This window comes from Phyllostomus hastatus, unplaced genomic scaffold (assembly GCF_019186645.2).
Source record: "Phyllostomus hastatus isolate PE091 unplaced genomic scaffold, TTU_PhHast_1.1 phas_scaffold_182, whole genome shotgun sequence".
Classification (NCBI taxonomy): Eukaryota; Metazoa; Chordata; class Mammalia; order Chiroptera; family Phyllostomidae; genus Phyllostomus; species Phyllostomus hastatus.
Window position 1 is genome coordinate 31,551,498 of NW_025334013.1, and position 23,402 is coordinate 31,574,899.

Below are 23,402 nucleotides of genomic sequence, written 5' to 3' on the forward strand. Positions count from 1 at the left end.
ATTTAACTCAAAAAAGACCCTTGGGATGGTTTGGGCATAAGCAGACTGGATTGGGTGGAGGAGTGAGTGAAAGGCAAGGAAGTAAATGTAGCAAGTGTAGATAACTTGAGAAGCTTGGCTGGGAAGGGGAGGGAAGATGTAAGGATAGTAGCTATGAAGAAGGTAGACCTGCGAGAAAATTTTTTTTAAGGTGGGGTGACTTAAGCATGATAAATGCTGCCAGGAAGGAGCCAACAGAGACATGCGGAAGTAAAAGCGGGAATGTAGGGCTCAACTCATGTATCTTTCCTCCATTTAAGACATATTATTGATCACCTGCCATGTGTCAGGCACTTTGAAAAAGGCTGACAAGGCCCTTGCTTTTTGGGAACTTATTTTTTTTTAAAGATTTTATTTATTTATTTTTAGAGAGGGAAGGGAGGAAGAGAGAGAGAGAGAGAGAGAGAAACATCAATATGCGGTTGCTGGGGGTCATGGCCCGCAACCCAGGCATGTACCCTGACTAGGAATTGAACCTGCAACACTTTGGTTTGCAGCCCATGCTAAATCCACTGAGCTATGCCAGCCAGGGCCTTTTTGGGAGCTTATTAAGGAGGGAGGCAAGAGAGATGTAAACAATAAGGTGACTTCAGCTTTTGGAAGTGAAATAAAGAAATAAAATGGGGTGATGTGATAATGAATGGACGCAACTCAAGAAAAGGTGACATGCCAAGGCCTAGGGGGCTGTGAGAGCAATGTAGGCGTGAAATGGCCTAGGGGAGTTCAGTCACTACGGGAGTGCCAGGGCTCGGTGAGGGAGGTGGGTGTGGGGGAAATGTCAAAAAAGAAGGGGGAGGACATGGGGAGTGTGTTGATAGGTAGGCTAGTTCCAGAGGCCCCTTGGAGGTAATAAGGTCAGAGTGTCAGAGGGTGGGTGACCTTGGGATTAACCTTTATGTCATGCCCAACAGGTCGACTGCGGCCTCCACATCTGGCCCTGAGCGACCCTTGGGTGCTCAGACTCAATATTACCAACCATAAACCCATTTCCATCCCACCAAACCTGCTGCTTCTGACCTGGCAGTCTTGACAGAGGACTCGCCATTCTCCCAGTCACAATGACTAACAGCCTCAGCTGTGGCAGCTTGATCCTCTCTTCCTCTCTGACACAGAGGACTGGGCTGAAACATCTAAAAAAGAATGCAAGGGCTCACACAGCAAGTCCTTCCTGCCCACTGCTTTATATCTTCCCCCCTTTCCTGCCCCTCCTCCAGGAAGTCACCTCCACTTCTACCTCCTCACCTCCCCCGACTCCAGACCCCTCTCCATTTCCCTCCCTGCCCATAGGGAGCTCCTTGTCTAAGGAGAAAATGGATGAGTCTGGAAGAGAGAACTGATAGACCGGGAAAGCTGGTATCCTAGGGTCATCAGGGTGGCCTTGCTTTGGGAGTCAGGAATGAACACACCTTGGATAATGGGCAGGAATGGGGGCTACTCGCTCCTCACTTCTTTGCATCATCTCTCCTAGGGTGGATGCCTTCTGAGCCCTGCCTGCTCCTCCAGGTGTCCTTCCTTTCTTCTCTGCCTTTGCCCCTGATACTCCCCAGAGTGAGCTGCTATCTTTGGGCACACATGGCTTGTTCAGTCCCTCTGTCCCATGAGCCATATTAAGAGGTTGCCAGTTATCCTGAAAGCAACAGGAAACCATACTGGAAACTGGCAGCAGTCAGACTAAGGTGCTGGGGTCTGATGGGTGGTATGAAGGAGGAGGATGGGAAGAAGATATGATCAGAGCCTGGTCACCTGTCTACCTGTGGGCTTGTCTCTGTCAAGCCTCCTGCACTGAATGGCCTGAGAGACAAGGGACTTTGTCCCCAGGCAGTCTAGGTAAGGATAAGCTGGGAGGAGGCTGTGTTCAGGGATCCCCAGGATTTACAACACACCCTCCCAGACGTGGGAGGATGCAGGGCTGGTGACAAATAAATAGGAAGTGATCTTGAGGAAGCAGTTGTTGCATTCACACATGCCCCATAATGCCTGGGATGGCTTTGCTGTCTTACCCTCTGCTGGGGCTATCCCTGCTGACTGTGCTGGTGGCTGCCCTGCTGGTGGCCATCCTGCATTTCTGGCAGGGTGCTCCAGCAGGGACAAAGATCCGTAGGGCACAGAAGCATAGGGAGATAGCGCTGCAGCAGATGGCAGCTCTGGCACAGCGTCTCCGGGAGCAGGTGAGTGAACATCAGTCCCTGAAACTCCCCAGCCTCAATCCCAACAGGTGAGTCCTACCTCAGGACATACTCTTCCCATTGCCTCATCCCCTTCAGAGGACAGGGAGCCCATGGGGAAAGTCCCCCACTCAAGCTCTCCCCACATTAGATCTTTGTGTCTTTGTCAGTTCCTTTCCATCTACATCCTTTGAACACCTTTAGGTCAGGAGCAGTGTGTTTTCTCTGGTCTCCCAGTGACTGGCATATGGCTCAGTAACATGGTGGAATTCACTTGGGCTATTGCTGAAATAAAAGAAACTGATGGAGGAATTGGAGGCAGGTGGCCAGGCTTCTTTCCACCCCTGATCACCTTCCAACCCCACTGAGAAAGGAACCCTGGTCTACATATTCTCCTCCCATCCCCCACCCCATTGGGTTCTGCAACTGTTTGCACCTGACAGATGCAAAGCACAGGGGGTTGCTGGAGATGGGGTCCTCCCATAAAGCTATGTGACTTACAAGAGGACTTTGACAGCATGGATGGGGACATTTCAAGGCATTGAGACAGCAGTTGTGGCTGGGCTGGGGTTTGCAGGTGAAGCGGCTGAGCCACAGGTGTGTCAGCTAAGCCAGCCCAGAGTGGCAGAGAGAAGTGTGGGAAGGAGGGGCATGGAGGCAACCTCACACTGTGCCTTGGGTTCACTGTATGGCCTAGAGGACGTGACAGCCCCTTTCTGGGCCTTGGGATCCTTGACTACTCAAGGAAGGGTGGGCTCATGGTATCTTAGGGTCCCCAACTTTGGTTGATGGTGGTGGTTTCTCCCTGGCAGTCTTGGGAGGGGGTTTGGGTACAGTGTCTGAGGTGCTGTCCCTGTGATCTGGAGCTGCTGAGTGTCCTCTGTATCCCCTAGATGGTGATTGATGGCCCCAGTGGGCAGCTTCTCTGCCTGAGCTGCTGCAGTTCCTGAGAATGTGTATTAATATTAATTGGGGCTAATTAGTTGGATAAATCAATCTGCCCCCAGAGAGCAGCTGCCCCTTCTTTGTTGATGGGGAGGAAATTGGGCTAATGGGGTTGCTGTGGTGAATCTGCATGATGGAGAGGTTTCCTGTGTGTGTGTGGTGGCCCCATCTGTGTGCAGCAGTGGGTTTAGGTTCCTTTACTGCCAACACCAGGGCCTGCCTGTATGTGCCTCCTGCTGGCGAGTTTTGTGTACTGGTTGGGTATACGTCAGGCTGTATACTGCTTGTGTTTAGTTCCGTGCCTGTGGTGTGTGTGCCTCGCTTGGTGTGTATGTGTCATGCTACTGGTTGGAGTGTATACATCTAGATATGTTTGGATCTGAAGGTTTGGCTGAGCACATATGGGGTGGTCATGGGTCTGATGTGTAAGGGCTTCTAGTTCTTTATATGTCTGAGCATCTGGATGGTATCTTTGTGGGTATCTGGAATATGTAACTATTGGGCTGGGTACCTGGTGGTGCTGAGTGTGTCTAATTGGCTGAGGGAGTGGAAAGGGTTTGGGGTGAGGTCACCTATGTGTCTCCAGCCTCCCCTCAAGACTGTGGGCCTCTTGGCTCTCAGCACCTATTCTCTTCTCTATAAAGCTATACAGGTCTGTCCTGGGCACATTCTCAGTCGGATCATCCATCTGCCAGGAATACCCTCAACGCCTCAGGTGCCCAGCTTTATGGCCCAAGGAAGTGGGAGGCTGAGACATATGTCACACCCTTGTAGAGTTCAGACAAATCCAATTCAGTTCAGGTTAGCAAAATTCCACAGAGTGCTCCTGTGGATCTTATCTTCTGCTGAACCTTGCAGAAGGGGGCAGATTCATTATCAAGATGAATCTGACATCTGACTCAGACTTGCCTTAAAGATGTTCTCACTCTGGGAGGGGTGTAGTGGAAACAGAGCTGTGTCAACCACAGTGGGAGACAGCTCCGAGAAATGTGGCTTAGGCCAGATGCCTATGAAGTCGCAAGACTTGGAAGGAGGAGTGATTTGCTTTGTCTGCAGCAAGTCACGTGGGGAAGGCTTCAAAGAGCTGAGCCTTGTAAGATGTATAGTTTTCCAAAAGGAGAAAGAACACGATAGGCAGTACCATACAGAGAAAAGCCTAAGATAAGGCAGTGTTTCTGTAGAACATGTATAAAAAAATTTTATCCCCACCAGAGGACACTTTTTCTTTGCTCTTAGAGAGAGGGGAAGGGAGAGAGAGAGAGAGACTGATGTGAGAAACATTATCTACTCATCACCCTCTTGTAGGTTCTCTGACCAGGGATCAAACCCTCATCCTGGGTATGTGCCTGAGCAGAAATGGAACCCATGATCTTTTGGTCCACCAGGTGACATTCCAACCAACTGAGCCACAGCCAGGGCATAGAACATATTTGTAGGATCCACTGGGGTAAACAAAAGTTGCTTGTGTCTGAAGGTTTCTTACCAGGAGGCTCAGGAGGAAATTGGTTGCCCTGAGGGTTGAGGATTTCTATGACATTAAGCAAGTATATTCGCCTCTTTGGAAATTTAATAATAAATTGGTATACTAAAAACTTTAAAATATATTTTCTTTGATTTTCAAACCATAATGGAAGACAGCACCAGGTGAATATGGAGAAGGCCAGATGTCCATGGGGCTGTGGGACTTGGCAGAAGGGTGTGATTTGTTTTAAACTAAACTATATATTAAAACAATATAAAAGTGATATAAGTTGAGGCTCGATTGTTTCTTCAAATGAGTCTAACTATTTCCAAATAATTTGTTGATTTTTTTTAGAAAACTTGTAGGAATCTTTTGATGTGGCTATCATCTTTTAGGATGTCCCTCTCTTTCAAAGCTCTCTCAGTAAACTGAGAGTCATTAGGTGACTTGCATGTCTCCATTTTGTTTAGGTTTTTTTTTTTTTCCTGGAATTTTGTCCTGTTCTTTCATTTGGGACATATTTCTTTGTCTCCTCATTTCAGCTGCCTCCTTCTGTTTGTTTCTATGTATTAGGTAGAGCTGCTATGCCTCCCAGTCTTAGGAGAGTGGTCTTATGTAGTGGGCTCCCCTGGTCACCTAAGCTGGGAACTCCAGGGACCCCTCTCTGTGGGCTGCATGCACTCCCCTGTTGTAGTTGAGCCTAGTTTGCTGTTGGTACATCAATGTGAGAGATTTAGCCCCAGGCCAGTTGGCCTCACCTACAGCAGAGGAGCTGCTGTGCAGGGACCCTGACCATGGAGCAGGACTTACTTCAGCGAGGCTCTAATGCCTGATGGGTCTGCCCCTTGAGTAAACACTGGTGGAAGTGGTTGGGTGGTACTTCAGAGTGATCTGAAGCTGTTCAACAGGTGAGCTGGCTCTGGGGCCTCCTGGGAGGTGCAAACCAAGATCAGCTGCCCCCTGTGCCCTATCCAGGGCTACCCAGCATGAGCAACAGAGCAATCTGCAAGTGGCTGCTACTCATGCTGGTTTTGGAGGTGTCCAGGACAGGCTAAGCTGTGAACTGAGGCCAGCTGCCACTAGTACCAGTCCTGAGGCCACTTAGTAAGGGATAACAGATACTTGGGTACTCAGAGGCCAGATGCTGCTTGTTTGGGGTTTGTGAACCTTTGAGGGATTTTAGGAAAGTTCACAGCATGAGCAAAGACAGGCCATTTGTATAAAAAAAGCCACTTAAGATGGCTTGGGTGGGCCTGCAAGTTGGGTTGGGTGGGGGCTCAGGGAATCCCCAGGGCCAAGCAACTTGTTTAGCTAGGTTGATGGAGACTCAGATATGGTACCTGCTTGCCAGCTCTGTGAAGGGAGGGTTCAGCAAAGGAATAATGGCCTGTGCCAGACTTCTGTCTGAGAGAAAGCTGTCCCTCCAGCCCCTGCCCCAAAGCCAGACAATTCAGTTTCTCCCTGTGTGTCAGTCTGGGGAGTTTTGAGCCAAGACTTTAAAACAGCAAAACAGCACAGTGAGTAGAGGGATTGAGCAGTGTGGCTAGAGCAGCAGTATATGGGAGAGGGGCAGAGAAAGAGGAGGCTGGTGAGATGGGCCCTCAGGGAGCCAGGCAGGCAAAGGGCTTAGTGTAGGGGCTGGCACCCAGTAAGTGCTTCATCAGAAAAGCTTCCTTGCCCAAGAGCCATTACAGGGTAATGGTGAAGGTGTAGATGAACTGATTTTAAGTCCAGGCTCCCCTACCTTTATGACCTTGTACAAGAGAATTAACCTCTCTGCGTGTCAGTTGCTTTCACTGGTGAAATGGAAATGATAATAAGAATACCTATCCAAGGGTTTTTGTGAGAATTTAACGAATTGGTACAAAGTATTGACATGCATTGGTTTATCTAAAGATGCATACATGTTATATGCTTATATTGAAAGCCTTATAAACCATACTGAGGAGAATGGTGTTGCAACTTTATTCTCAAGGCACCTGGGACATATGGTTAGGTTTGCATTACATAAGATCTTAAAAGGATCACCTAGGTTGAAGTGAAGAGGTTGAGCTGGAGGGGAAGAGACTAGAGGCAGGGAGTCCAGTGAGGAGGCTGTTGAAAACACTGAGAAACAGAGAAGTTTCTAGGCAGTAAAGAGGCTGGGAAGTCAAAGGTAGAGGATACGAAGGAGGCAAAACCACCATCAGCATATGTATGGCTGAGAGGGGTCACTGGGGTCCTACTGCCTGGTGTGGATCTAGGCTCTGGCACTTACTAGCTGTGTGTCCTTGGGAAAACAGCTCTCTCTCTCTGTACCTCAGAATCCCGAAGGGTACTGAGGAGGGCTAAAGGAGGATAACCTCACCTTCCTGAGTGTGTTCTGTGTGCTAGGCCCTTGTCATGTCATGCTTGCCCCTGACAGGAGTCCTGAGGGGCTTTGCCTCTTTTCTTGAAGGACCTGGCTCAGAGCAGCTGGCGGGCCTATCTGTGGTCACCCTCCATGGCTGACTAATGATTGGCTTCTAGTCCTTTCCTCTCTGCGCACACTTAGGCCATGGCAGGGGAAGGCACCTGCCCTGGGTTACCCAGTTAACCCATGGCATGGTCTCCTGCCACCCATGCTAGACTCTTGTCCTTTTCTTGACCTTTTCAAGGTCAGATAAACAGAGATGTGGGGGACTGGATAAGAAGGAAATCTGGGGTGCCATTTGCCCCTAAAGGCAAACTACACAGAATTGAGCCTTATTTCCATAGCACCTGAATCCCAAGATATGGATATAAAATCAGTCCCACTCCAAATGTGCCCCTTCTGAATACCAATACTAGGGGGCAGGCTCTCCTCTGTACCAGGCTCTGGGATGGGCATTGGAGAGACAGACAGAAGGGAATATCTGTTCCCTGTAGGGCTTTCATGCCAACCTGGAGACAGACCAAGAAATGTTTTTAATGCTAAGGGTGAGCACAGGGATGGATATGTACCGAACATATGGGTGTGTGCGCAAATGTGTATACAATGCAATGTGTGGGGTGTGATGTTGAATGTGTGGGAATGGGCCTGAATGGATCAGTCTTTGATATCTGCCTGTCCCACCCCATCTCTGCAGGAACCAGGCCTGGACCCCAAGCCCATCCTGGAGCTGCCCCTGGTGAAGCTGGCCCAGAAATTGCAGGCGGAAGAGCTGAGTCTGGAGAGCGTCCTCTGTAGCTATTTAGAGGAGGTGGGGGTCAGGGGTCAGGGGTCAGGACTCAAACCTGACTCTGGGCTGGAGTGGGGTATGCCACCTGTCGTTGTTCTACTTAAAGGAGTTGGGGGGGTGCAGATGTAACTCTGGTGTTGTGGGTAGCTGGGAAGGGTGCTCATGCCACGATCACCTGTCACTTCCATTCTGCTCTGAGGCAGGGTTGGGGGAGAGGCTTGGGTAACTGAATGTCCTGTTCCTGACCCCACCTTTATCTGGTTTCTCTCAATGTTGTTCAGGCACTGAAGGTGCACCAGGAGGTGAACTGCCTGACAGATTTCCTGGGGGAATGTGAGAAGGAACTGCAGGCATTGAAGAAGCTCAAGAAGAGTGAGAGAGGGCTTCTCTATGGGGTCCCCATCAGCCTCAAGGACCCCTATGACTGCCTGGTGAGCCCTGGGGTACATACACACAGGTGTACATGTGTGTGTAGGTGCACACATGCCACTGAGCCTGTGAGCATCTGAGTGTGTGACGTAGGGCAAGTCACATAATTCAGGATGGATAGCTAGACAGTGGCCAACTGGTACTGAACCCAGCATTTCGTTTCAAACCCAAACCAAAACTCTCAACCACCACGATCTTCTGCTGTGAATCCCCCTAAGCTATGAATGTGTCTCAGAGGGTGTGGGAATGGATGTGAGTGGGGATGGGGTGGGGGTAGGCATCTGTTCACTAGGTGATTCTACATGACCCCCATGGAATGGAGTTAATGTCACTTCTGTGCAGGGCCATGATTCTACGTGCGGCTTGGCCCAGTTCCTGGAGAAGCCAGCAGCTGAGGACGGGGTCATTGTGAAAGTGCTGAAGGCCCAGGGAGCTATTCCCTTCGTTAAGACCAACATCCCCCAGACACTGCTCAGGTCTTTGAAGTGGGCAGGCTGGGAGTGGGGCTGGGGCCAAGGATGGGGCCAAGGATGGGCCCAGGACTGAAACAGAAACTTAAAGTCCTGGTTCAGAGCAGAGGGTGAGGTGGAAGACAGTCACGCAGGCCTCAAGGTCTGAGGTTCCTGGACAAATCTTTGTTCCCTTTAAGTCTCAGTTTCCTCCTCATGTGTGTGTTCCATGGTTTCTAAGGGCCCTCACTCTCAGAGTTATTGAAAAGCTATAGGTGTGTTGCTCTTCCAGCTTCTCTTTCTAATTGTTCTTCTCACCCACCATTCTCTCTCCTCCCCACTCAGCCTCGAGTATATCCTTTTTTGTGAGAAAGCTGCTCTTGGTTCTGACAGCAGAGCTGTGGGCTCCTTGCTCCTTATTTTAGGTGTGATTAGTGTCTGCTCTGGGTCTTTCCTGCAGCAGTGGCTTCTCACCTCAGCCAAAAGGGAAGCTAGGAAGTCTTGGTCCCAGGGAGGGGTTTATGAGTTGAAGCAGCCCTGGGCTGACTCCTGAGGGTGGTTGGCCTCTATGTGGGGAAGGGGCAATCTTCCCCAGTTAAACCTTCATCTTCCAACCCCCTTTCTCCTGCTTCTCTAGCTTTGAATGCAGCAACCCCATCTATGGACAGACTCTGAACCCTTTGAACTTGAAGAAGAGTCCTGGAGGGTCCTCAGGGGGTGAAGGAGCTCTTCTGGCAGCAAGGGGTTCCATCCTGGGCATGGGCAGTGACACAGGTGGCAGCATCCGCATACCAGCCAGCTTTTGTGGTGTCTATGGCCTCCGAACTACAGGAAACCGCCTCAGGTACTCAGTGGTGGTGTTGGAGGAGGGTAGGCTCAGCCCAGTCTAGAGGAACTAGGGATCTGGGGGAGCAGAGGGGCCAGTTCCACACATGAACTTCCACTCACTCAGCTTAGTACTAGGGGAAGAACGTGAAGACAGGAGAGTTTCAAATAACTCCTGCCTCAGCCACAGCTAAGCATATACTGTTTGATACAGGTGGCCGTGGAATAGACCTTCCACTTATTCATTAACTCATTAGTTTATCAACTCACTCTTTAGTACATTTATCCATGTACCTATCCTTTCTCTTATTCATTCATCGACCCATCCATTTATCCATTTATCCATCCTTCATCCATTTATCCACCCATGCAGTCATCATCCTGGTCTGTATCCATCAATTTCACCATTCATTTACCATTTAATTTGTTTGACAAATATTGAGTGTTTGCTCTGTGCCAAATACTGTATATTAGGTACTTGAAATACATCAATAAACAAAAGGAACAAATATCCAAGCCTTTGAAAAATGTACATGTATGCTTCCTTCCATTCTTTTATTCATTCATTTATCCATTTATCTTGTCCATTCATCCAGTCATCTACCCATCCATAAGTCCATATTTGCCTTCATTCACTCATTTACCCATCTATCCATTCATATTTCCAATAACCTTTCCATCTATCCTGAATTCCTCCATGCATCTAATTACCCATCCACTCATTTTGCAACCCCACTCTGAGTGCCTACTTTGTGGAGACGCTGTGCTGGGGACACAAAGCACTCTCAGACCCAGTCCCTGCCCTTGTTAGACATACGAATGGCTGAGTCAGAAAGTGATCAGGGCTATAAGAGAGGGTCAAAGCTTGTGAGAACTCATAGGATGAAACCAACATTTTCTTCTTATTAAAAGCCTAGACTTTGAACTTTTGGAGGGAGGGCAAGGAAAGGGAAGGCTTTCTGGAGGAGGCAGCATTTGAGCTTGGTTTTGAAGGATGGACATGCATCGATGGTATGGAATCTAGAAGGCTGTAACTATAAGCAACTTGCTCTTCTTGGAGCAATATATATTCACAGGAGAGCTAGAAGAGAAAACTATGGAAGTTGATACATTAGAGCCTTAAAAGGCAGTCAAAGAGATAAGATGTTATGCTATGGGTAATAGCAAATTATGTGAAGGTTGAAGCAACTCCTATTCTTGTGTGCTGAGCTCTAGGGGAGTACATTGGCTGGATGCTCAGACTCCTTGGCACTCAGGCTCTTCCCTTCAAGTGCTGAGCTGGACTCTGGGTGGGTGGGGTTTTGCAGCTACTCTGGAGTTTCCTCTGCTGTGAAGGGCAAGAAATCAGGTAAGCTCCTGTGGCCATACCTGTTCAAACACAAACCTGCCACCCTTTCTCCCAAGGACTTTTCACTCCACCCCTATCTCAAACATATCAGACCCACTGGTGATAAAGGTATCTGGGAGAAGGGACTTTTTGGCTTCCACCTGGCCTCCTGTAGTCTAATGACCCTTGCCCCACTGAGAAGTGCTTCCTGTTATCTAGTTTTAATCTTTCCTACTGGTCTCTTGATGTTCTGCCCCAAATGAGATTCTCCCTACAGGTACCAGAGCTGCTTTGGTGAGTTTACCAACTCCACCTGCCCTCAACCTCTGATCCAGAATGACCCCAGGAACTCTTCCTTTGGCCCTGATCATGGGCCTGGGCCGTGGCCCCACTGTCTTAGGCCAGGTGGTGGGAGTCCCCAGAACAGAATAACGAAAGGTGTCTGCCTCCCTCCCCTCTGCTCTGCACAGTGAGCACCGTGGCTGGCCCCATGGCCCGGGACGTGGACAGCTTGGTGTTGAGCATGCGAGCCCTGCTGAGCAAGGACATGCACCAGCTGGACCCCACTGTGCCTTTCATGCCCTTCAGGGAGGAGGTGAGCTGGGTGAAAGGGCAGACCTGGAGGGCTCCCGCCTTTCTCCAGCCCTCATTCCTCACTGACCTGTCTGCCATCAGACCAGTCCCTCTGAATACTTCCTTTCCTAGCCCAAGGTGTAGTGAGCAAGACGCTCACATGCTCAGTCCTGTTCAACTCCCCACACACATCCTGGTGTAATCAATCTGTGAACATTTCCTGTCATTCATTCTTTGCCTCTATTGATCTCTCCACCTTCAACCTCTCCCAACAGTTCTTTAGCTTAAAAATATTTGTGTCTATTCATGTACTTACTTACCTGCCCATCCATTCAACTCCAACTATCCATTTATCCACCGATTCCTCTATCCATTCAACTCTCTGCCCACCCACCCACTCACTTTCTTATACATCCACCCACTCACTCATGTATGACTCTATCTACCTATTGGCTCCATCCACCCAATCACTCACATCCTCATCCATTTATTGTTCTTCCAGGGGCTTCTCCAGAGCACCTAGAGCCTGAAAAGTATATAGGGAGGCTCTGAGGGGCTCTTGGGAATCCCCCTGGGTGAGACCAGCTATGGCCCAAGGCCCTAGTCCACAAGTCTGGCTCCTGGAGAGAGTGAGATCACCTTGTCCCCAGACCAATCTTCCCTCAGAACCCCATTCAGTCCCTCTTGCCCACAGGTATACTCCAGTAACCAGTCACTTCGGATTGGCTACTATGAATCAGATGGATACACTGAACCATCTCCTAGCATGGCCAGGGCCGTGAGGCTCACCTGCAGGCTGCTCCAGGATGCAGGACATGAGGTAGGCTTACTTAGCCTTGGGGAAAAGGGGTGTGGGGAGGAGGCTGGACTGGTGAGGATGCTGGCCTGGACCATTCTTGGAGAGAAAGAAAATTATATTTGAGTTTGGGCTGCTGAGATCATTGTGTTTCCCCTAAGCTTCCCAGAGAAGATGGATGGGGTAGATGTAGGGGTGGTGAGTGGGAGTAGAGCCCACCCTATGAAAAAGACATCAAGATTTTGTGCCTTCTCCCTTCAGTGGTGGGGACTCAGGGACTCACTTCTAAAACTCCTAGAGCCTCAGTTTCTGTTGACCTCCATCTAATGGTTGTAAAGATCTTCCTGTCTTCAAAGTCCTCTTCCCCCTCCGCCCTTGCTTCTTATGCCTCTGTGGGTTCCTCCCTTGCTACTTATGCCCCTCCAAAGTCCTCCTCCCCCTCCTCCCTTGCTTCTTATGCTCCTGGCCCTGCTTCCCCTTTGAGAACTGTTGGTTGGCCACACACGTACTGTGTGATCTTGGGCTCCTCTCTTAACCTCCTGAGCCTCAGTTTTCTATCACAAGGGGCAGCTGCAAAGATTAAATGAGCTCACATATGTAAAGTACATGGTATGGGGTTGGACTGCAGTACAGCAGGCAGGAAATAAGGACTGCTTGAATTCCCATTATATTTCTGTAAGAGAGTGGGTATGACACCCACCCAAAAGCCTCCCATGCCCTGCTGCAGAGCTGAGATAGGAGACAAGGAGAGCTATGGTATCCTTTCCTTAAATCCTGAGGGATGTGGACAGAATGCAGGGCAGAGTGGGAAAAGCTCCAGGCCCTGACTCAGCCTCTGTCTCCACAGGTCATCCCCTTCTCTATCCCCCGGATAGAGTATGCGATACAACATCTGTACAAAGCGGGTCTGTTTGCTGATGGAGGGGCCACTCTCCTCCAGAAGCTGTACGTTTGTTAGGACTCAGATGAGGGGCATGGTGGAAATCAGGTGTGGGAGGGGACCTATGGGCCTGGGCTGGGGAGATGCCAATGGTTAATTGTGTGACCTTAAGCAGGAAGTCATCTATTCAGGCCTCGTATTCAGGATGCACATGCTCTAGGAGGGGGTGGTGGTGGGAACATAAGCGTTTCTTTGGGTCTGACCTCCCTCCATAGGTTATCTACGGAGGGGGAGACGGGTGGGTGTGGGAGCCAGCTGGTGACTGAGAAGCTATAACTGACCAGGAATTTGTCTGTGGTTCCTCAGTGAGGGGGACATTGTGGACCCCTGCATGAAGAAGGTGGTTAGCATACTCCACCTGCCAAACCCAGTGAAGAGAATCTTGGCATGGATGCTGAAGAACACAGTGAGTGTGTGCCCAGGATAAGGAGGGATTCAGAGGAGGTGAGGCCTGGAGGGGAAGGAGGTCAGAAAGGGGAAGGGGACTGACTCAAGAGTGGGATAGGGTCAGAGAGGAGCATGAGACCCAGAGAATATTGGTGGCTCAGAGCAGGGTTCAAGAGGAAAAGGAGCTGAAAGAGGGGAAGGGAGGCCAGAACAGAGGAGTGTTCTTGGAGAGGGGAAGGGGCTTCAGAGAGGGTCTGAGAGGGGGAGGGCACCTCAGAGAAGAGAAGGGATTTCAGAGAGAAGGAAGGGGATTGGTAGAAGGACGAGGGCCCAGAGGAGGCGAGGCTCAGGGCTGGGCAAGGTGGTGGTGGTGACTTGTGGAGGACTGGAGGTCTCCATGTCAGTGTCCTGAGCAGAGTTGCTCTTGCTGGACCCTCCATCCAGGGCAGGTTGGCATTGCCCTGTGGTTTCTGAAGTTGGTGTTCCCCTCTCTCCCTACCTCTAGGAACCCCGAACTGCCCAGACAGTGGAAACATTTCTTGGAGTGGGGTAAGTTGAGTCTCCTCAGGTTCAACTCACAAGGATTTTCCATGGAGTCGTGATAACTGAGTGAGGGGCATGTGGTTAGAGTTGGCATTCACTGGAGGCAAGGGCTATTTAGACTTTGGGGTCTAATTAAGGCTTTGGGTTCATGTCCGACACTGGGTTAAATTTGGACTTTTGAGTGAGGTTGGGATTAGGGCTGATTTGGGGCTGGGGTTTGATTTGCAGTTAAGCTCTGAGTTCAAGCTAGAATTTGTTTAAGTTATGGTGAAGGTTGGGCCTGAGTTGAGTTTAGGTTTGGGCTAGGGTGGAAGTTGGTTTGAGTTGGGGTTGGGGCTAGGTTTGGAACTGGGGTGGGGATATGGATGGAAGAGGATTCTGACTTGTGCTTGGGTTTGCTGTTGAGCTTGGCCTGGTGGGGCTTGGAGTTGAGGTGCTAGAGTAGCCTGAGAGCTGACGTGAGGCCTCTCAGGGGAAGGAAGAAACCTGTAGTTTTGGGGGAGTTTGTGAGTCCTTGGTGGCTGGTGATGGTGGTGGAGTGTTGACCAGAAGATGTGTACTCTTGGGAATACTGGACAGGCAAAGTGTCTTAGCCAGGGGACAAGACACAAGGTCCTTCCCAGCCCATCAACTGATTTGCAGTCTGCACTGGGGCCCAGCACCTGCCTTTTGGGCAATATGTCCCGTTTGTACAAAAGAGGGTCCTCCTATGCTGACTTTTGGACTTCTGAGTCTTCCTTATTCCCCCAGGACACCCAAGAAACTGTGGGAGCAGCACACGGAAGTGAAGGTGATATGTGCCTGGCAAGACCTCGAAGGACTGTTGGAGCAGGGACAGCAGAGATCTGGGTGGTGATAGGAGTGGCCAGATAGGGGGCAGAGCTCTGTCCTGGCCTGCAAGGGAGGCCAGGATGGACCTGGATGGGAATGCTTAGTGACCTAGAAGGTTAATCTAGTCCATCTCTTTGGGGCCAGGATGATATGTTATCCCCAAATCACTGCAGCCTGAGACTTCCTTTCCCATCCCTTTACCTTGGCCCCTGGTGAGACCCTGACCCTCCCCAGATATCTCAGTCTGTATCTGATGGTTCGGGAATTCTTCCTGGTGCCTAACCCAGCTGAGCCTGGCAGCACCTTACCTTGTCCTGCAAACAGTGACCTCTGCTGGTCTTACCTCTCCTGCTTCTATTGTGTCTGCAGGAATATCAGCAAGAGTTCATAGCCAAGTGGAAGTCCTTGGACTTGGATGTGCTGCTGGCACCATCTCTGGACCCTGCCTTCTATATAGGCTATGGCTCCAAAGCATCAGGTGAGAGGGCACTGGGTCTTGGTGGGGTTGAGACTGGGAGTCCAGGACTTCTGAGTCCTGCCACAGCCTCTATGACCTTGACCTCTTTTCATTAACTTAAAAGTTTATTTTTCTTAAATCAAGATAAAATTCAGAAAACATAAATTCTAAAGTATAAATTTTAAAGTATACAATTTAATAGTTTTTAGTATATTCAGAATGTCATGCAACCACCACCATTATCTAATTCCAGAACATTTCCATCATCCTGAAAAGGAATATCGTACCTGATAGTAGACACTCTCAATTTCCATTTGCTTTTAAAATGAACTTCATTCAAATACAAAGTCTCCTAACTTAAGATGGGGTCATGTGCCAATGAACTTATTATAAGTTGAAAATATCTAAGCTTAAAGTGCATTTAACCTAGTGAACATCATAGCTTAGTCTAGCCAGTTTCTGCTGAATGTACGTCACTTTTGCACTCATAAAGTCAAAAAACTGTAAGTCGGGGACCATCTGTATAATCTACATACAATAAAATCCACAGAGAGTGCAATATGATTTTAACAAATGTGTGTAGTTGCATAAACACCACCATAATAAAAATATAGAATATTTTCATCACTAGCCAAATTTTTCTCATATCCCTTTGCAATTTATCCTAACCTTACCCCCTACAACCACTAATCTGCTTTCTCTCACTATAGTTGTACCTTTTCTAGGGTATCATAAATAGAATCATAAAATATGAGGCTTCTGTGTCTGGCTTCTTTCACTATGCATATGATTTCACTCTTAACATGCTTTCTGCTGCCCCACTTCTAGAAATGTCTTTAGCCCACCTGAAATGCATAGGGCAGTGTGTGAGGCATCGCTGACTCTCATGCCCAGAACAGGTGCAAGTCTGAGATGATATCAATGCAGAGGAAAATCCACCTGAAGGCTAGAGTCCTCTCCCCTGGGTCCCCCCATAGTAGTTGCCCAAAGACACATCCCATCTGACTCTGCTCTCTGATATCCTCTGTCATCATCACTGCTACTTCTGTGATGCTCACTCCTTGCACACAGGTGGGTGTTGCAATGGAGATGCCTTTTCAACTCAGGGTTGCACTGCACACCCCAGCCATGCTGGAGCCCAGTGTCCTGGAGGGGCAGGGGCTGAAGCCTCAGCTACTCACTAGCTGTGGAGCCTGTGAAAAGCCTCCTAACCTGTCTGGCACCTGGCTTTCTTCATTTATACACAGGAAAGAGTAATTCCCACCTCACAGGGGTGGAGAGGATTCAGAGAAGCAGCAACATAGTGAGGCCAGCACAATACCTGGCACTGAGTAAGGCTTGAACCGTGAAGGTTCTCCTTCCCTCCCGGCAGTTGTCAGAAGATTTCTATTACTGAACTGGCTACCCCGAGCACACACAGGGATGCAGTTCCGAGAAGGACTCCAAGGGGGCGCTTACTCACTTTTTTTCCCCCACCTGAGACTTTCGGAGGTGATTTTCGGGGCTAACTTGAATCTTCCTACAGAGAGCATCTCTTACACCACCCTGTACAACGTGCTGGACTTCCCTGTTGGTGTGGTGCCTGTCACCACCGTGACACTGCAGGACCAGGAGGAACTGGCCTTCTACAAGGGATACTACAGAGATAGTAGTGACAGATATTTCCCGGAGGTCAGTTTCCCTTTTCTTACCTCCACCCTCTGCTTTGCCCTGAGGGCAGGGACCAGGATTGAATCCTGCCTCAAATCCAGTGGGCCCGTAGGGCAAGGTGGGATGGGGCTGGGCATTCCCAGAGTTTACCCTTATCACTTCTGCTACAGTGTCACCCCCGTCCCAGAGGACACACCATCTAACTTCCAAGTCAGCTATTGTCCTTGTCAGGGGAAAATACTTTACAAAAACAGTGGTCCTTCTGACATCTCTGTAATGAAGGTCCATTCCAGAGGCAGGCAGAGAGGATCAGGGCAAAGGCCCCCACTTAAGAGCTTACTGTGTAATGATGGGACACTACCCTTCTCTTGGCCTCAATTTCTTTGTTAGAAAAAAATGGGAATTAAAAAAAAATCTGCTTTGTAGGGTTATGTTAAAGGTTAAATAAAAAAGATGGAAGCAACTAGCATAAGGTCTTATATGTAGGAAGTGTTCAATAAATGCAATTACTAAGTCAGAGGTGGCTTAACAAAAGGAAATATTTCTACGGGCCCATTTAATGCAGGATCTGTGCCCTGGCTGGTGAGGCTCATTGGATTGAGTGCCAGCATACAAACCAAAGGATCGCTGGTTCAATTTCCAGTCAGGGAGCATGCCTGTGTCTAGGGCCAGGTCCCCAGCTGGCAGAGCACGAGAGACAACCATGCAGTGATGTTTCTCTCCCTCTCTTTCTCTCTCCCTTCCCCTTTCTCTAAAATAAATAAATAAATCTTTAATGTAGGGTCTAAAATAACAACCCTAACTTGGGTGAGAGAGAGAAAGAGAGAGGGAGAGACTGACTCTGAAAAGTATGCATATGTCTACGAATAAGGAACTTATTTTTCTGGAAATTGATTTTAGTAACTCTAGAAGAGTTACCCTGTGGATCTGCTGACCTAAATTCTGAGAAAATAGTAGTAATGATACTGTCTCATATCTCTTGAGCTCTTACTCTGTTCCAGGAGCTGTTTAAAAGTGATGTGTGTGTGTGTGTGTGTGTGTGTGTGTGTGTGTGTATGAATGATATATATATATATTCTCATAACTATCCTGCGAGGTTTTGCACATGAGGAAATGGAGACACAGGTTAAGGGACTTGACCAAAGCCACACAGCGAGTTGAAGTGGCAGAGCTAGGACTTGAAACCACATGACCTGGCTCCAGAGACAAAGGCAGATAAAGACTTTCATGATGTCATCATAAAGAGTGATTTCCAGCCTTTTTCATCTCATGGCACACATAAACTAATTGCTAAAATTTGGTGGAGCATCAATAATTATATTTTTTGCTGATTTGACAAAAATAGGTATAATTTTGATTGATTCACAAAATAAAATAATAGTAAACAACTACCCTTTTTGCTCCAAAGTGACTTTTTTAAAAATCAGGTGCCTATACTTGTATATAAGGATTTCTGATACTAAGAATTAACCAATCAAACACAACCTTATTATGTGACGGGACCACTAAGATGTAACTTTACTATATGACCTATATATTTTATGGTTCAAGACAGGGCATTCACACCAGACAACTATCGCTGTGTTGACTGTTGTCATTTTTTGACAGTCTAAGGGAAAGAGAGGTCAGTGTCCCTGACTAAATAGTCAGGTATTGCATGTTTTAAAAATTATTGTGGCACATCAGGTGAACATCGCTGTTATAAATAATGAAAGCATGTTTGAATTCCTACAAGTATGTTTGGATTTCATGGCAGGCACTGAGACTCAGCCCCCTCTTTCACTGCGGAAGTGTAACCAGGTTCCGGATCTGGAATTTGCACATTCTTTTTTCCTTTGCTAAGAACATTGGGTGAATACTCGGTTTTATTTTCTTGTTGTAGGCTGCTCTTTGCACAAGGAGGGAGTTTTACCCTGGAAAATTGTAGACAAAGTCAGAACAGTTTTTCCAGGTTTAACCAAGAGCTGAGGAAGCCTGGAACTCTGAGATCCAGGAAATCTCTATTCTAATATTGATTGGAGATGAGATATTTGAATTAATGCATACCTACGGGTGGTGAGGAAGGCTGGGCAAGGGACTTGTGACCAGGAAGCAGGCTCTGATTTACAGACACTCTCTCCGGGCAGGCGATAAAAGGATCCCTGGGACTTCCAGTGGCTGTGCAGTGCATCGCTTTGCCATGGGAAGAAGAGCTGTGTCTTCGGTTCATGAAGGAGGTCGAGACCATGGCCAAGAACCAGAGGGAACCCAAATGACGGGCTACTTCTTCTCCTGGAGATCTTCCTACATCTTCATCCACGTCTGCTCCTGATGCCCTTTCAGCTTCTCATAAATACCACATCCATATCATCTCTCCTCCTCCTGGAAGCTCATGTATTTATTCATTTAGTAGTCTCCCTGTCCTTGTAGGTGCTTAATCCATGGAATCAGATCCACCTAAGATGGGTGTCAGGGTGAAGAGCTCAATAAACATTTTGACTGGCTGGTCTTGTGGTCTCTGATCTAGGTGGCGATGTATCTTCCTGGTGGCTTTTGCCTCCAGCTGTTCTCCAGCTCAGTCCCCCAGATGCCATCCCAGTTGGCAGCAGATGGGAATAAGCCCTAAAGTGAGAGGCTAGAGACCTGGGTCTAAGTCTTCACTTTGCCATTGGCTTGCTGTGCAATGCTGGGCAAATCACTTTCCCCCTCTGGATCTCTGTTTTCTCATCTACAAATTGAGGGAATTAGATGTGATGACTTGACTATTCTGTGCGCTGTGATTCCCAGGTATTTCTCTGATTAAGAATTTGCCATAAAGAAGGGGCTGGACAGAAGTATTCAAAGGAACAAAAGGCAAGGACCTACATCCAAGATTACTCTATCCAGCAAAGCTATCATTTAGAATGGAAGGGCAGATAAAGTGCTTCCCAGACAAGGTCAAGTTAAAGGACTTCATTGTTACCAAGCCCTCATTATATGAAGTGTTAAAGGGACTTATCTAAGAAAAAGAAGATGATCAAAAATAGGAACAGTAAAATGACAACAAACTCCCAACTATCAACAAATGAACCTAAAACAAAAACAAAACAAACTAAGCAAACAACTAGAACAGGAACAGAATCACAGAAATGGAGATCACATGGAAGGTTATTAGTGGGGAGGGGGAGAAGGGAGAATGGGGGAAAAGGTACAGAGAATAAGTATCATAAATTGGTAGGTAGAAAATGGACAGGGGGAGGTTAAGAATAGTATGGGAAATGGAGAAGCCAAAGAACCTATATGTATGACCCATAGACATGAACTAAGCAATGGGGGGAACACTGGTGGGAGGGGGTGCAAGGCAGAGGGGAATAAAAGGGAGAAAAAAATGGGACAACTGTAATAGCATAATCAATAATATATATTTTCTGAAAAGAAAAAAAAATAAAAAGAACTTTCCATAGCTCCCATTACTGTCTAGAGAAAGTTCCAGAGAGCAAGACCAATGGAGTGAAGCCTCGTCAGACCAGACCTTGGATTGGGACTAGGCCTCAGCTCACAGTCCAGTGCTTTGCAGACAAAGTGCTAATTTCTTGGCCTGATACTCAGCACATCCCAAGATCCTCTAGTGTCCTCTGCATTGGCTCTGCTATAGCACAACCTCCCTCACTCCCTCAAACTGGACCCTTCTTGCGAGCATGATGCCCTTTTGCCTCTGTTCATACTATTCCTTTTATCCGAACATCACCACTCTCTTCTCTGTCCTTTAAGCCCTCTGTCAAATGCCACTTCCTCCAGGAAATCTTCTTTGATCCCTTCAACTCCCCCATGACCTTCCCTTCATCTGAACTCTCTTGAGATCCTCCTGCATTGAAACTTACCCTTCCTGGGGGGCAGGGGAGGTAGAAGAGAGTGTAGGGGGGATAAATGGTGATGGGAGGAGACTTGACTTGGGGTGGTGAACACACAATGCAGTGTACAGATGAAGTGTTATAGAATCGTACACCTGAAACCTATATAATTTTATTAACCAATGTCAACCCAATAAATTCAATAAAAAGCAAAGAAAAAGTATCCTTCCTGCTCCTTTTGTCTTAATGGTGTGGGGACAGTGGTGGTGATGAGGCAGAAGCCCTACCTTGAGGCTATGACCTGGAAACTGCGAGACAGCTGCCTGGGCTGGCCCACTGTCTCCTCTGGGCCCACAATTTGTTGCATGATGATAAAACCACTTTTAAAGAAACATGTCCTTTCTGTTTTCAGTTGCTGGTTCTGGATAATTCTTGAGTGTGCCTCAAACCCAAGCCCAAACTGACACCCAAAACACAGAAACTTCTTAATGGAGAGGGAAGAAATTATACAGTTGGTTTTAGAGAAGCGAAAATTATGGAAAAGTACAGTCTCCAAAAGTGTATTCTTGTAAACTATGCAACAAAACAGTTAAACATCATGGTAAAAACAGAAGATTTTGATTAGCATCAAAGAGCAATCCAACCACTCCTACGAGGAAACTCAGCTTGCAGACACCCACTGGAGAGAGACTCTAAGTTCTGTGAACCTAAATCACAGTGCGCCTGCTCCCAAAGGCGAGAACACAGCCGTGATTTTCCCAGCAACTGCCTGTGGATGGTCAACACCCACTTGCTCCTCAAAAAACAGAAACAAAACAAAGAAACACTTCTCTCAACTAAACATGTTGCTTAGAGTGAATTCTCAAGTAATTCAAAGGTGGACTTCAGAAATTTCTTCTTTGTAAAGGATGGACTACTTAAAGATAAGAAATGTTTAATGCAATTTCTGAAACTAAAATTAGACAGAAAAATAGCTTAAAAAACTTTTATTTATTCTCTAAATACATGAAAACTAGGGTTCAAAAGCCAAGTTTTCTTGGCATCCTTCAGTATTTATGGAGGAAATGCCTCATTAGAATGAATAACTGAAACCTGACTACCTTATAGGATGGTTCTGAGGATTAAAAATATATGAAATTACAGATGAAATATTATAGAATTGTACACCTGAAACCTATATAATTTTATTAACCAGTCACCCCAATAAATTCAATAAAAATTTAAAAAATATATCAAGTTATTGTAAGTACTAAAGACACATATGGACAAGAAAAAGAAAAACAAAATGAAACAAAAACAAAACCCCCACAACTTTCCTTTTCCCTACTCCACTCCTCTTTGTAGCCCTACTTCCAGTCAACTAGGGAAACCAGTGAACTCATCCTCCCTTGTACTTAATAGCACAAACCTCCTGAAGATAATATCTCAGTGCAAAGGAAGGGATTCATCTATCCATCCATCCTACATTTGTTGAGTACCTCCTCTGAACACAAATGATGGCATTTCAGGCAGAAAAACACCTGAGTTTAACTAAGATGAAGACCCCAGGAATCACACCAGAAGGGCAACCCTGACTCTACCTGAAATAGAAGACACCATTTGGGGTGTCCAGGTGCAGGCTGGATAGGGCTACTGCTGATGTCACTGGGGCCTCCACCCCTTCGGAGGCTCTACCAGAGTCTGAGACCTCTGCTGGAGAAGGAGCCTCATGGTTTCTCCTCACTCACATAGTAGGGCTCCTGCTTTGTTCTTCCTCCTTCTTTACAGGGAAGTCTAAGAGATTCAGAGGAGGCGGGGGCAGTGCACAGAGGGGTTTTTTTTTAAACCTCAAATGTCTCTTGTCTCCTCCCCAACCGGCTTGCTGGTTGTAACAGTCTGGGCACCAGGGGGCAGCATTGAGCTTCATACAGCCCAGATATCGTCGCACTTTCGCTTTAATCAGATCCACTGTTACCAGTACTTCCTCAGTCAGATCTTTGTTCAAACTCCATTGCACAGATGGAGAAGCTAGAGGGTGGAGAAATAAACATAGGGGACACAGGAATAAGCCGAGTGTTTTGACTTTGGGAAAACATTTGCAGATTTTAGGAGACACAGGATGGAATTCTATTTTTGGCTGAAATTAGCCTGGATAAAGAGAGCAGCAGATACCGACCTAAAGGACTGAGTCAGTCCCATTCTGGGGCCAGACTCCTCTCCAGGCTGGGCTTTCTCTGCTTACTCTTTTAAAAAAGATTTTATTTTTTTTATTTTTAGAGAGAGGGAAGGGACGAAGAAAGAGAAGGAGAGAAACATCAATGAGCGAGAGAAACATGGGCGTTGCCTCTCGCAGGCCCCCAATCGGGCCCTACCACACCCATGTGTGGGTGCACATGGGACCTCCCAGAACACGGTTTCTCCTCCTCCTCCCTTTCTCGCCCCTAGTACTTCCACTGTGGAGGGCTTGATGTGGCCCTGCCTTCTCTGCAGGCTTGGACAAATCTTCCAGTCTTTCTAAGCCTCCTTTTTTTTTTTCTTCTGTAAAATGGAAATAATGATGGCATGCCACAGTCTCAGGATGAGACAGGTCCACGAAGGGTGAAGGCCAGGTGGGAGC

At 47.6% G+C, this 23,402-nt stretch overlaps 1 protein-coding gene and 1 pseudogene across 1 annotated transcript; both read left to right on the forward strand.

The window, feature by feature from the left end:
* Positions 1-2,012: 2,012 nt before the first annotated feature.
* On the forward strand, positions 2,013-19,467 carry LOC123832134 (vitamin D3 hydroxylase-associated protein-like). The gene is made up of 15 exons (XM_045859658.1): positions 2,013-2,207; positions 7,698-7,811; positions 8,072-8,221; positions 8,562-8,695; positions 9,306-9,512; positions 10,801-10,841; positions 11,291-11,415; positions 12,088-12,213; positions 13,037-13,134; positions 13,436-13,535; positions 14,022-14,065; positions 14,810-14,849; positions 15,260-15,368; positions 16,873-17,018; positions 19,124-19,467. The coding sequence occupies exons 1-15, from the start codon at positions 2,013-2,015 to the stop codon at positions 19,250-19,252; spliced, it is 1,758 nt and encodes a 585-aa protein (XP_045715614.1). The 3' UTR covers positions 19,253-19,467.
* A 1,608-nt stretch (positions 19,468-21,075) lies between these two features.
* Positions 21,076-21,659, forward strand: LOC123832099 (annotated as a pseudogene).
* Positions 21,660-23,402: the final 1,743 nt, after the last annotated feature.

Bases quoted from the DNA above. Each gene is read 5' to 3' on its own strand.
- LOC123832134 (XM_045859658.1), top strand. From the start codon at position 2,013: ATGCCTGGGATGGCTTTGCTGTCTTACCCTCTGCTGGGGCTATCCCTG. The intron at 10,842-11,290 runs GTAAGCTCCTGT...TGCTCTGCACAG, and splicing joins TGTGAAGGGCAAGAAATCAG to TGAGCACCGTGGCTGGCCCC. The intron at 17,019-19,123 runs GTCAGTTTCCCT...CTCTCCGGGCAG, and splicing joins GTGACAGATATTTCCCGGAG to GCGATAAAAGGATCCCTGGG.